The sequence below is a fragment of the Echiichthys vipera genome, assembly GCF_963691815.1.
Source record: "Echiichthys vipera genome assembly, chromosome: 9".
Taxonomy (NCBI): domain Eukaryota; kingdom Metazoa; phylum Chordata; class Actinopteri; order Perciformes; family Trachinidae; genus Echiichthys; species Echiichthys vipera.
Window position 1 is genome coordinate 23,276,393 of NC_139834.1, and position 14,533 is coordinate 23,290,925.

Here is a 14,533-nt window from a genome sequence, read left to right on the forward strand (position 1 = left end):
GATAATATTCACTATTTGTCCCCAGTGTAATGAGGTATTTGAAGGTTTTATGTGGACACATTTTTCATGTCTGGCCAGAATGAATGTCAGAGGGAAAAAAAAGTTGTGAGAAGCAGATTTCAAGTGCAAAGGCTTCCAATGCCAACTGCAAATCTCTCAGCAGGGATCGTGAATATGCTCTCGACTCTTCAAAACTTCTGTCAAAATATTCCATCATGGCAGCTCACCATGCCTGAATTTTCACTGTCACGGGATTCCCCTGTGCATAATGTTGCTTAATTTATCACTTTTTCCCAGCAGTCATCCTGCCACTCTACACATTGTTATCCTTGAGGAGACTGTATTTGTACAGGGCAGCTCCCAGATGGGGATGTGCACAGCTGTGTGAATGCAAAGTAACTCTGCATTTACAGTTAAGGAGACATGAGTGCAAATCTATCAAATCCTGGATAAATGAAAGCCGGGAGACAGACACCTTATCAGTGGATTTAACTATCGCTCGAAAAATACATTGATATATCCTTTATGCATTTGAATAAAATAATAGAAGCCATTTACTTAAGCTGTTCAGACAGCCCGCTTTCCTTTTAACACAAGCCTTGAGTTGTCAAGCACTTAACTATGTGAGTTGGGTGTTAGACAGACCCCCCCTCACATCCACCATCTAATAACTCTGGCCTTCAGTGAACTAAAACCCTCTGCAGAATATATCAGATTAAAATGTCTCCGCACAGAAAGCTTTAAACATACGCTGGGTTTCTGTGAGAAACACTGGTTACATATATAAACATTATAATCACATGTTAACACCTTAATATCTTCTATTACAACACAGCTAACTTAAGCTCAAAAATACAAAAGAGAGGAGAAATACTGGCCAAAACCTGTTCAGTTAACAGGTTTGGTCCCAGTGTCTGTGTCATGGTTACAGGACACTAACTATCCAGTAGAGAAAGCTACCATCTGGCTCTCTGTCCCTTTGAGGAGAGAGAAAACTGTGTCAAACAACCTTCTCTGCTCAACCTGAACCATTTAGCTCCTGATGGGTAGTAGATGCGTCGTGCCCCTGACCGGCCGCGGATGTGGAGTGTATGTCTAATGGATCCTAATGGGCTGGTAAAGGTTTCTTTTCATTGCGGTTGGCCAGTATGTACTGTATATGAAGATCATCGTGGTTGCCAAGTGAGCCATACATTAAGTGCAGTGTGTGTACACTTTTCCATACGGTTTCTCCCCATCCTCTGAAAAGATCTCTTAAGTTTAAAATCGATATGTAGCGTACACAATAGAGGAAGTAGAAAGGGTCGGGTTATGCTAGAAAATAACTACTTTGCACCACGCGTCTTCCAAATATTTTGAATGGTAAACAAGTTTATATCTGTTACAAAAGGGATCACTCTTAGGTGAAATGCAGGTCGACAGAGAGATCAGCAAGACACGATAATCTTTTAAATATGTGTATAACAACACACATTTTATTTAACAAACAGTCCTGAAATTTATTTATAGTGAAAAGTGGCTTATATAATTAAATATTTAGTAGAGAATGTAAAAAGAGAACTAGAGAGTACTACTATCAGTAGACGTAGAACCGGAAAAGATAAAATATCAAGAATCGGTAAAACTACTAAGATTAGAGTTGTATATTCTGTAAGATAATAAAGCATACGTATATTATTAACGGTAACGGTAAAAAGCCTGTAGAGTGCTGAGAATTGTGTACTAGCCTGTAAAATGTATGTATGAATTAATTTGTATTACCACTGGTTAAAACATTCTCTCTCTCAAGCTATGTCTCCAACCTCTGACTGGTCGAATCAATAGAAAGCAATAGGGGGACGGGTGGTTAACACACAAACACATACACACACACACACACACACACACACACACACACACACACACACACACACACACACACACACACACACACACACACACACACAGACACACACACACACACACACACACACACACACACACACACACACACACGCCACTCTTCAAAGTGCTGTGTTCAGTTCTCTATTCCTTTACTACATCTTTGTTTTCTTTTTCTCTTTCTTCACTAAACAATAAAGATGTGGAATCTAATAGAAAGGCAATAGATGGTAGAAATACACAACTGATGGTTTCTAAGCACAACCTCAACAATGGCAAAAAAAAAACAAGAGAGTAACACACACTGTACTCTCGCTTTATTTTATCTCCATAATTGTAATATTGGGTAAAAACACATTATTGTATTAAAAAGGAATGACTCAGAGCTGTGCTCTTGGGTGTTGACATTTCTCAGATGACCCACATGTAAATGCATTAGCTGCTTATCACATATAGCATCAGCGCACTCACCCGTAATGCATGGGAGGCTTCTAATTAGTATCAGTGCAATGACCTATATGTACTGCACTATAAGTGTATTCATGGTGCACTGACCTGAGTCACCATTGGCATACAGTTGCCTTAACAATTACAGTATTTAGTAAACCAGTGTGTAAACGAATACATGATGTTTCTTCACTCTCAACACCATCTAAACTCCCATAATCCCCAGCACACAGAAGATATTGAACTCAAATCAGTATGGAGGAAAAGACTGATTAAACAGGTGGGTCATATCAGGATAACGACCAATAAGAAGTCAGTTATCAAAGGAGTCTGGCAATCAGCACTTTGATACTATGATGATTGAAAGAAGTAAGTAAAGAAAAACACAAGAGAAAAGAGATCTGAGTTGTAGCAGTCATTTAGCTACTGGTAAAAAAATCTTTTTTTGTGAGGCATGGTTTCTCATGTTTTAGTGTAGTGGTTAGCACGGTCGCTGCACTGTCGCTGCACTGCCGCCTCACAGCGAGAAGGTTCCAAGATCGCATCCCAGCTGGGGCCTTTCTGTGTGGAGTTTGCATGTTCTCCCCGTGTCTGTGTGGGTTTTCTCAGGGTTCTCTGGTTTACTCCCACAATCCAAAAGACATGCACGTGTTAGGTTAATTGATGGCTCTAAAATTGACCGTGTGAAGGGTTGTCTGTCTCGGTGCGTCTCTATGTGTCCTGTGATAGACTGGTGTCCTGTCCAGGGTGTACCCCGCCTCACGCCCGATGTCAGCTGGGATCGGCTCCAGCCCCCCGCGACCCCGACAGGGACAAGCGGTTGAAGATGAATGAATGAAAAAATGATTTTAAAAAAAGGTACGGTATCTCATGTTTTAATTGTGTATAACCAAATATTGAGAGTTCTTTCTTTTGAACGACTTTAGTATTCACTGCCAACAGGCCTTTTTGCATCCGGCATTTTTCAGACTGGAAAAGCGCAGGTGTTACTAATTACATGTAGAGATGTGTTACATTATTGATCGCTCAGTTCTCTTCACGTGTCCCAGTGAGTCATGACAGTGTGACAATAGCTGTGTTCGAAATCGTTCCCTCATTCACTCACTCACTATTCCCTATATAATGTTTATTAAATAGTGCACTATATAGGGAAGGAGCATACCAGATTTCGGATACCAGACTGGAGTTTTCTAACAAATTGTGTGACGGAAGCAGTTAGCACCTCTTCTGCTTTTTCTTCTCCTCCGGGAATACACGACCGCTTTGCATTGTGGTATACGAGAGTACAATGAAGTGTATATTGTATTTACACTCAAAGTACTAGTGCATTTTATAGTGGACTATGTAGTGAATGACATTAACCACAGAGAATTCGAACACCACTACAAAATGGTGTACATTACTTATTACTCATTACTTCTATGAAAGGGAACCATTTCAAACACAGCTATTGAACTCAAATCAGTATGGAGGAAAAGGCTGATTACACAGGTGGGTCATATCAGTATAACAACCAATTATTAATCAGCTATGGTTGAAAAAAGTAAGTTAAAAAAAACAAACACAAGAGAGAAGAGATCTGACCGAGAGTTGTAGCAGTCAGTATAGCTTATTTAGCAAAAGAAAAATCCTCTTTCGTGAGGTCTGGTATCTCACGTATTACATGTGGATAACAGGTTGAGATTTCTTTCTTTTGAACAACAGAACTTTTTCACAGCAGATATTTTTCAGACTGGAAAAGCACAGGTGTTACTAATGACATTAACGATGGCTCGGTTCTCTTCAAGTGTCCCATTAAGTCATGACAGTGTGACAATGAGCCAGCGTGCAGAACACGAGGATCCTGACAATGAAGCAGCTGAACGGAATTCAGATGTCTTTCATTTTAATATCTACATCTGTGCTCTTCCCACCGTCACATGTCAAAATGCCCAGTGTTAAAAAGGCCAAAGTCTTTACAATATGTTGAAACCGTCTTTGTTTCAATCTTTATCTACCCAGGGAAGTTGAGCTGGGTTTTTTTTCAGCAAAGCCTTGTTACTCATTCAAACTGCTGCACACATTCACAATTGGGAGTTCGCCAGTACAGCCACAGTCTTTGCTGCTGGCCACAGGAGCAATTGGGGGTTGCTTTGCTCAAGGGCACCTTGAGCTAATGCTGTTCGGGGTGCCAAGCTCAAATGAGCTCTTTTTTCATTCGCCTCATCCAACTGACCCTAAAGTCAGTTTCATGTGTGTAAGTGTAAATGTGTGTGTCTGTGTGTGCTTAAACTGCTGGCAACACAAGCATGGATGCAGCATTTAATCTCTATGCACCATAAATATCGTAAGTATCCCGAGAATCATTAGTATGGAGCTAACTCTCATAGAGAGAATGGGAAAGAGATAGAGAATAGGAGAGAGGGAGGGAACCAGGGAGTAAAAGAGAAGAGAGAGAGAGAGAGAGAGAGAGAAAGAGAGAGAGAGAGAGAGAGAGAGAGAGAGAGAGAGAGAGAGAGAGAGAGAGAGAGAGAGAGAGAGAGAGAGAGAGAGAGAGAGAAAAGTAAGTGTAAAAGACTGAAGAAGACATGCAGCAGTGTGGTCCCAGCACTCTCTGGCATGCATAGATATTATTCACTGAAATGCCTTTGAGCCACCTGAGATTACACACACACACTGACACTTATGAACAGATACACACATACAAGTGTGCACAGGACTATGCTGTTCAAACACAAGTCATTCACAAGCACCAACACACAGAAATCTCTCTGCTATAGGAAAACACAGTTCAAACATACACTTACAAGAAATCAGGCGAAAACACATGGAAATATACAAACATTCTGCACTCGGGCGGACATATATAGACACACACAAGGGGAGGAAATAAGGAGGGAAGAGGGCAGAAAAGAGGAGAGGAGGAAGGGGGAGCAGAGTTGAAAAGAATATGCCATGGAAGAGACACAGCCCAAGAGAGCTATGGGAGGATTACAGGGAGGGAAAGAGAGGAGTCAGAGGACAGAAGGATGGATTACTGAATGCAGAAAAAAGAAAAAAGGAGGAGAGAGAAACGAGGTAGAAAGTAGCATAGCAGGTGAGTAAAGAAATAATACACAAAGCAAAGACTGAGGAGATGATAGAAGCAGAAGGGAGAGGAAGTGAATAACAAAAGGAGCGGAAAGGGGAGAAGGGAAAAGAAATAAATGGAAAGAATGAAAAAAGAGAGAGAAAGAGGAGCCATGAATAAAAATGACTGAGAAGAATTCATCCATCCATTTGGGGACGGGTAGAATAAAGGAGAGGAAGAAAGTGATGGGAAGAGGAGGAACGGGTAGTCACAGATAACACACAGTACACAATGAAAGTGACAGCTTTGCTCCGAGCATGACTCGGGTTGACTGTTGTTTCATTATAATCTTATAACTGTCAAACCCTGCAGCGATGGAGAGAGAGGGAGCAAGAGAGAGAGAGCGAGAGAGAGAGAGAGAGAGAGAGAGAGAGAGAGAGAGAGAGAGAGAGAGAGAGAGAGAGAGAGAGAGAGAGAGAGAGAGTAAGAAAAAGTGAGGCGATTGAAATGGAATCTGAATGTGTGGTCATAAGGGACAGAGGCTGGCATATACATACATACAGATTATGCCCCACACACACACACACACACACACACACACACACACACACACACACACACACACACACACACACACACACACACACACACACACACACACACACACACACACACACACACACACACACACACACACACACACAATAGGTTTAGCAGATTGCTCACTTGCTGCTAACAGTCATTCACTCTCTGACACTTGCAGTAAACTCACCTACTCGTTTACTCGCTTTCTCTTTTATTCAATCGCTCATTCACTTGTTCACACTCTTATTTGCCCACTCTTCCCACACCCTCACTTGTTCACGCTATCATTTGATCACTCTTAATTATTCAGTTTGTAGCGTTTAAACCTTAGGTTTCACTGACTGCCATATTCTCAGTCACTTTCTCTTTCATTCATTCATTTACTTGCTCACTCACTCACTGTGTTGCCGAAGAAGTACAAAATACAATGCATTGAATGGACACAGCATTCAGTATGATATAATAACATCAAATAGAAAATGAACTGAAATAATCTATATACAAGGAATAATAGTAGGATATAGGTTTAATGAAATAGTGGTTGTGATCAGAATATGGTACATTACGGTTGTCTCCTACTGGATGCACATTTTTTTCTTTTCTGTTTCAGTACGACTTCAATAATGAGCGCATTTCTTTTCAAAATTTGGAGGGAAATCCTCCCTTATACTATAATAATACTGACATTGTGTTAGAATGTGTCGTGCCTCTCCAGCTCCCTTGTCAAAATGATAACACAGCCCCATGTCCTTATTAAGCTCTTCTCTATTGAGAGACTGTGCTCACTCATCCGTACATCCTCAGGGTCTTTCTCAGGTTTTTAAGTGTTACTGTGATGAGGTAGTCTGCCACAGTATACTCACTCACTCAAACACCGTTTACTCATTCAGTCACAAACTTAACCACCTGCTCACTCACACCCTCATTCACTTTACACACTAACTAAAAATGACATCAAAATGACACCAAACTGAATATGTAGGAGCCTGCATCATCACCAGTGAGGCTGGTACTAAAGCAGTGTAAATAGGGTAGCAGGTCACACGAGCTCCCAAGCCAGAATACAAACACAGCGTGAACCAGGACACCAAAGCAACAATGCTGCTCTTGCTTCTTCTCCTTATTCAGTTTCTAAAGCTTTGATCACTGACAGCAAAGAAGCCTGTAACGCTTTAAGGAAACCTTCATCTCTAAGCTTAAGCCTGGAAACGCAAATGAATAAACAACAGAATACACCCAAAACCCAATTTGAATAAAACCGACTTTAATTCAAAAGGTTAAGATACTATTTCCCAAATAAATGTATCGATTTGAATCCACCAAAATAGATGATGTGATTCTTGTGTGGCAGACAGACAGCTTAAAATAGAGCCAAAAAACATTAAGTTAAGTGGCTACTTTTCTGAAGAATCAAAGTGTGTTTCTCTACAAACTGATAGCCCATGGGTTTAGACTGCAGATGGTCCCCTCACATGTCTGTTTGATCAGGAAATAAATCACATTAAGGAAGTATCGATACCGTTTTGTGGGATATTTAACAGCAAGTGACAGCAATCGGGTCTGCCAGTCGAAACTGTATGTTCCTTGTTTCCCTGCTAAATAGATTTTCTTTAATTTTACAAAATCACTATGGCAACTTGGACTGCGCTTAGCCCAGATCACCTGTCAATCAAACAGTGTGGGTGGTACTGTTATTCCAATCACTGCCCATACCTACACAGCAGCTCTTTTTGCAACTGCAAAAACGTCATTGCCAAGCATGAAATAAAATACCTGCTTTACACCAGTTGCTTGCAATAGCATGTCTCGTAAACTGGCAGCAGACTGCTGACTGATGTGCAAATCTAACATGAAAAAAAAACTACTTAAAATTACCATCTGTTAACTCACATTGATAGACTTGCCTTCAAAAATGTATCTCTTCTCACACATTTTCTTACATAAAATCCACACTAAGCCTCTCACACATTTTTTCTCATCATCCTTTTCTGGTACACTCTCATCTCTTCCACACTTTGAAACTCTGCTAAGTCGACTAGCATCAATCTTCTTATGTTTACCTCCCATACTCTCAGGTAGATCTGACTGGAGCAACAGCTCTGTCACTGTCTATATTTCTCTCACAAACACACACACACACAATTTCTCCCTTCTCCCTAAGGGACTCAGTTACATGTAGCAGATGTCTGAGACCCAGGTAACAAATCAAATTGTCATGCTTTCTCTCCCCTGCACTTTTTCAATCAGCTACTTTTCACAACAACTTGCATAAACAATCAGCTGAATGTGTTTCAAGCAGTCCAGTTAATTCCTCATTCCATCATGCATACAAATCAAAAGAAAAAGGTGGAAGCCATGCCCAAAGCTCAACCAAATGTCATTCACTCTTATCGCTCCTTTTCCTCACTCAGACCTGTAGAGTCTTAGTCTTTATCTTCACGGGATTAGTTACAGTAAAGAAAGCTACAGGGGAATCTAAACTGACTACACCCGCCCTCCCTCCCATTTTGCCCTCCACGGTCTCTTACCTGTGACAGTGATCACCATGGGAGCCACCAATGGCCTGTTGTTATCCAGTTTTCGGCTCAGTCGGATCTCTCCGCTGGTGTGATTCAGGAGCAGCAGGTGAAGCTCGTTTCCCCGGTCAATGGTGTAGTACAGCCTGTCTGACACATCAGGATCATGGGCGGGTACTCTCCCAATTACCCCGTTGGGGAAACTGTTGGACCGATTGGACACAAAGTTGTTGAATATGATTTGGAAGTTCTGCAGAGTGGGCTGGTTGTCGTTCTGGTCCACCAATCGGATGCGGACGGTGGCCCGGCTCACTAGAGGCGCTGAGGTGGCTTGGACCACGATGACATACTCGTTGCGGGCCTCATAGTCCAGATCAATGAGTGAAGTGAGCTCCCCTGAGAAGATGTCCATCTGGAAGATCTCAGGGATGTTACCCTCCACGATTTGGTACATGATCTGAGCGTTGGCGCCTTCATCTGGGTCAGTGGCTGTGATCTGGGCTACCACAGAGCCCACTGCGCTGTTTTCCTTCACTAGAACCTCAAAGTCATCAGCAGGGAAGACAGGGGCATTGTCGTTCACATCTAGCACTGTCACCTGGATGTGGACGGGGGTCCGCTGAGGGGGCACGCCACGATCTACGGCATATGCAGTGAGCTCATAGAATGGCACGCTCTCGCGGTCCAAACGGCGAAAAGTTCGGACGATACCAGATGTTGATTCAATAGTAAAGTCTCCATCCCCGTCCTCACCATTTTGGAAGGTGTACTGAACACGACCATTGGCGTGTGCATCACGGTCAGTGGCTGAGATTTGGAGGACACTGGTGAAGGGAGGGGCGTCTTCAGTTACTGTTCCCTGATACCTGGGGCTGAGGAACTGAGGTGCATTGTCGTTTACATCGTTCACATTAACTTCTACATATGTAGTGTCTGATTTCTGTGGTATGCCGTTGTCTTTAGCTGTTATAGCCAAAGTGTAGGTCATCTGGTCCTCATAGTCGAGATCTGCCTGGAGTGTTATAGCCCCTGTGGCAGTGCCAATGCGGAATTGTGGGATATTGTCCTCGAGGAAGTATGTGATTCGAGCATTTTCACCAACATCATCATCTGTGGCACTGATCACAACTACTGTGCTTCCAGGTGGTCGGTCCTCATTCACACTAACAGAGTAATGGGCACTCTGAAATACAGGCCGATGAGTATTGGCATCGGTAATGTTGATGTGCACCTGACAGGTGTCGTGGAGTGTGCGGTCTGAGGCAGTGATTGTTAGGACATAACGGCGCTCCTGTTTGTAGTCCAATGGAAGGGCTAATGAGAGAAGGCCGCCCCCTCCTGCTGTGCTGATGGCAAAGCGGTTTCTGGTGTTTCCTCCTGTTATCTGATAGGTCACGGCACTGTTGACATCGCGGTCCACAGCAGTGACAGTCGCTACACTGGTACCAACTACTGCATCCTCATTCAGGCGGGAGTAGTACTCCTTTTGGAGGAACTCAGGGCGGTTGTCATTAACATCCATCACTGTAATCGTAACACTGGCTGTAGCAGAAAGAGGCGGCATGCCATAATCCCTGGCTTCAACGCCAAAGAAATAGTGCTCCACAGATTCTCGGTCAAGAATGGAGCTGACAGTGACCCAGCCTGTTGCAGAGTTGATTATGAATGGTGTGTCAGAGCTAGTGCCAGTTAACCTGTACTCCAGACGGCAATTATCACCAGAATCAGTATCGATGGCTTGAATGTGGAGGATGGAACTACTAACTGGGGCGCTCTCGAGCACAGATGCCTGGAATGGTGTGGAGACAAAGATTGGTGGGTTGTCATTGACATCCGTCACCTGTACACTGACAATACCGGTGTTGTTGGAGAGAGGTGGTCGCCCATTGTCCTGTGCTCTAACACGGAGCGTGTACTCCCGCTCAGACTCATAGTCTAGTGGTGCCACAACATGGATCTCCCCGGTTACACTGTCAATGGAAAACTGTCCACGGCTGTTACCGCTGATGATGTTATATTGAACAGCAGCATTACTGTCCTTGTCCCGGTCTGTGGCACTCACACGGAGGACCTCAGAGTGAGGTCTTACATCCTCCTTCACTGCTACGACATAGCGCTTCTCGCTGAACTGTGGCACATTGTCGTTTTCATCCAGAACAGTGATGAAAACTTTTACATTTGCAGAGCGTGGCCCCGGTTCCTTCCCCTGGTCACTAGCCTCCACTTGTAGAGTGTAATGCTCGTTGGTTTCCCGGTCCACTGCTCCACGAGTTGTAATGAGGCCAGAGCGTGGGTCAATCTCAAAGGCTGCTCGTGCAATTGCAGCGGTGTCACCAACAAAGCGGTAACGGATATTGGCATTGGATGGGGAATCTAAGTCTGTTGCTCTCAGCTGTAAGATGGGATACCCCTCCTCTACGTTCTCCCTGATTGTCTCCCTGTACTCTGTCTGCTCAAATATAGGAGAATGGTCATTTCGGTCTGAAACCGTAATGGCCACCATTGTGGTGCCAGAGAGGCGAGAGGGGCCAAAATCTGTTGCCGTGACCCTGAAGTAATGCAAATCCATATGTTCTCTGTCTAGAATCTGGGTGGTGGTGATGAGACCTGTGTCTGGGTGGATGTGGAAGTAGTCAGATGATCGACTGTTCATCAGCGGGGCCATGGTGTAGCTCACCCTGCCTGCATCTCCTGCATCTGGGTCAGAGGCAGACATGATAATGACTGAGGTGCTAGGCGGCTGGTTCTCAGCTACTTGTACTTGGAAATTATACTGGGAGAAATGGGGATGTCTGTTGGCCGCACGTCGGGAACGAGGCCATGGCATCAAAATCTTCCTCCCCCTTTCTCCCTGTGAGATTTCATCGTCTGCTACTATTATCAGTCTTTCCAGGCTCCTCTCTCCCCTTGTACGGTGCCTCTCCTCCTCCCCTTCCACCTCTCTCTCATCCCCCTCTCCAACCTCATGGCTTTCATCTGCCTGGCTCTCTTTCTTCCCTATTTCACTATCTGGCTGTGTGATAGTGGTGGTGCTACTGCCCCTATCCTGACCCTTCCCTCCCTCTGCCTCTCTCTCCTCTGCCTGACTTGCCTTTTTTATTCCCTTTTCCCTCTCCCAGTCGTCGTCCTCCTCCTCTCGCTCTTTTCCCCCTGGTTCTCTCCCTACCATCAGCCGCGCCTCTCTCTCGCCCTCCCCCACCTGTAATGTTCCTCCCCCAACAACGGCAGCAATAGCAGCGGAGCCCTCCAAGCCCTCTCCCTCCCTCTCTGCATCCCTCTCCCTTTCTCCCTCGGCCCCCATCTGCCGCCTTTCGGACTGTCTGACACCTTCGGGCTCTAATGGCACTTGCTTACCGGATTTTAATTGCATGTGTGCATGATATCTCTGCTCGGTGGCTGAACAGTCAGTGGAAAAGCTGTCAGCGCATCCTGCCTTGACCATCTCTCGCAGCGCGGTCTCCCACGGATCTTGTTGCTGGGTTTGACCACGCCACGGTGATTTTTCTATTTCAGATTCGTGATTATATCCATTTATCTCCTTGCTCCCCTCCTCTTCGTTGTTGTTGTTATTACTGTTGCTGTTGAAATTGCTCCACATAAACACGCGCTGGGAGCCTAGGGGAGCTGTCCTTGGTGCTGAAATCACGTCCTTCACAGAGGGTAAGTGACGCGGACGCACAGAGTCATCCTGCCATGTGGTCAGGTTAATTTCCGAGAAAAGCGAGAGGCGTTTTGCTGTGGCGTCGTGAGGCTGTGTGAGAAGACGTGTTTTGATCCCCGTTACAGAGCGAGACGTGGCTGACACAACACCGAGAGATTTAACAGGAAACTTCAGAGGCGAGAAAAAAACGCCTGAGTCACCGGCAGACTCTACCTCTGAAGTTGCGTTCACTCTTTCAGCAGATAGACGGAGTAGTTTGGATAGTTTGCTACTTTCTGCATAATCGCCTATTTGTGTTTGAGGGGGCGTACTGAGCACCGGGCCAGGATATGTTGTTTTGAGAATTGCGCTTTTGCTGGATAGAAAATCTTGGCTGGGCGTCTCTGTGACGCTGCTGGGGGGGAATTGGATGTGGAGATTCCTCTGAGCTATGGCTCCCACCGGGATCATAAACTCGGCTAAATAGCCATCCCCCCCTTCTATTCTGTCCAAACAACCACCGGGAACCTCCCCGCCTTCTCCCCGGGTTTGGCTGCTCTGCCCTCTGGTTGCTGGTGCTGATTTCCCCCGCGGAAGCTCATTATCAGCCCGACAAAGAAGCGTCAGAATCGGAAAAGGCAAATCACTAACCGGATAATTAGATAAATTAATGTGTTTGTTGCCGTGGTTCACCCCTCCTCCTTCTCCTCCTCCTCGCCCATCATTTTCCTCTCTCCACTCATCCCTCTCCCTCCTCTGATCCATAATGCTGGCGTGGTTATAGGTTGCTTTGGCGTCACGGACAGATGGCCCACAGCAACATAGGTGCGCACAGGTACCAGGGTTAATCACTGCCGGTGCGCTACATCTGCACGCTTCCTTTCCCTCCTCATCTCCCCCGCTCCTCACCCTTTTCTCCTTCTCCCTGCACCTAATGCTCACAGTCAAACAGCTATCATCACCCCCCTCTCTGTTGCTGCTGAGATCGATAACGTTGTGCCTTCCCAAATGAGAATAATTACCAGCCCTCCTGTCCACGCTGACTGAACCCCCATCAGCATCCAAAGCCTTGTTATTGTTGCTGTGCCTGTAAACTGGACATGGCTGAATTTGATCTGTGTGGCCGGTCCGGGAGGAATTACAAGTTGAAAAATTACAAACATGGTTTAATTTTGATCCCTGGATACAGTCTGAATTGTTGGTGAAACGGGGATGAAATTGGAATGTGTAGTTTGTAGCCTCGGTGTATCCAGAGAGAGGATGAAAGCAACAAGAGCAACCAGTTGGCAAGGGGCCAAGTGAGGGGTTGTTGGTTGGAGAGAGGGCATGCTGGTCGGGGCTCGACCGGTAGAGACCCCCGGTTGTCAGGGAGCACCGTGTAGCAAAGAACCCCCTCACCTCACGGGCCCTCTCCCACACCTCTCCCCTTCTTATCTCTCCACTTCCGGGTGCCCTGCACAGGCCAGATGCGTTCACAAAGGCACTGGCGGCGCCACGTTTGGCGAGGTGTGGCCTCGACGCCGGCCACCGTTGCGCGCACGCTCTAGTCCTTTGTACTGCCCGTTTTTTGCCGTTTTGAACTGGCGAAGAGGTGAAAGCAGGTAAAGTGGGAGGAAAAACAACGCCCTTCCTCCCCATCCTCCCTCTCTCCACTCTCTCTCTTGCGCCGACGCCATCAGAGCTCGACCCGCTCCTAATACCTGGGTGGGGAGGAGGAGGAGGAGGTGATGGTGGTGCCGGAGGGCCGTCTCCACTCCTCCAAAACGTCCCGACTCCTTTCAGTCTCTCCCTCCGTGTCCCCCTCGTCCCATCCCGGTGAAATCTTCCCAGCGTCCCCACTGCGCGCTGCACTCCAGGACATCCCTCTGTGTGTATCCGCTCTACGGTCCACCTGCTTGGGCGTAGATTCCAGCTGCCCCTCGGCGACTCCCCTGCTTGCTCGCGCTGCTGCTGCTGTTGCTGCTGCTGGCTCACTTTACCGGCGTCTCGGTAATAGAGGCCCGGGGTCCATCGGTTGGAAACCCCTCCTGTATTCACCGTCCCCGGGGTGAGGGCGAACAAAGAGCCGAGGAGAAGCAGGTGGAGTGCCAGAGACGAGAGCAGGAGCGGGGTGAAGCCCGGTAGCGGTGCAGCCATTTAGTCTCTTCCTTTCTCTGTCTCTGCCTTCTTTCTCCCTCTTCCACCTCTGCCTATTCTCTGTCTTGCTGTCTCTCGAGTGCGTCTTCCCTTCTCCCAGTTACTTCTCTCTCCCTCGTTCCGGCTAGGTGGCCAGTTCCAGCACCGCCGGCACCGCCCGACACCTTCCCCCAGGCTCCCCCGTCTCTCCGTCGGCCTGGAGAGTTATCATCTACCCGCTGTGGTCCGTGGAGCTGGAGGTCTGAGCGTTAGGAGCGGCGCGGCAGCAGCATCTCTCCT

The 14,533-nt window shown here is 46.2% G+C and overlaps 1 protein-coding gene across 1 annotated transcript in view; it reads right to left on the reverse strand.

The window, feature by feature from the left end:
* Positions 1-14,254, reverse strand: part of celsr3 (cadherin, EGF LAG seven-pass G-type receptor 3) — a gene marked incomplete at both ends in the record, with an annotated part of 101,648 nt that extends 87,394 nt beyond the window's left edge. The window contains one exon of the mRNA XM_083920826.1: positions 8,491-14,254. Within this exon, the coding sequence (XP_083776952.1) occupies positions 8,491-14,254 (5,764 nt within the window). The remainder of the gene's footprint in view (positions 1-8,490) is intronic.
* Positions 14,255-14,533: the final 279 nt, after the last annotated feature.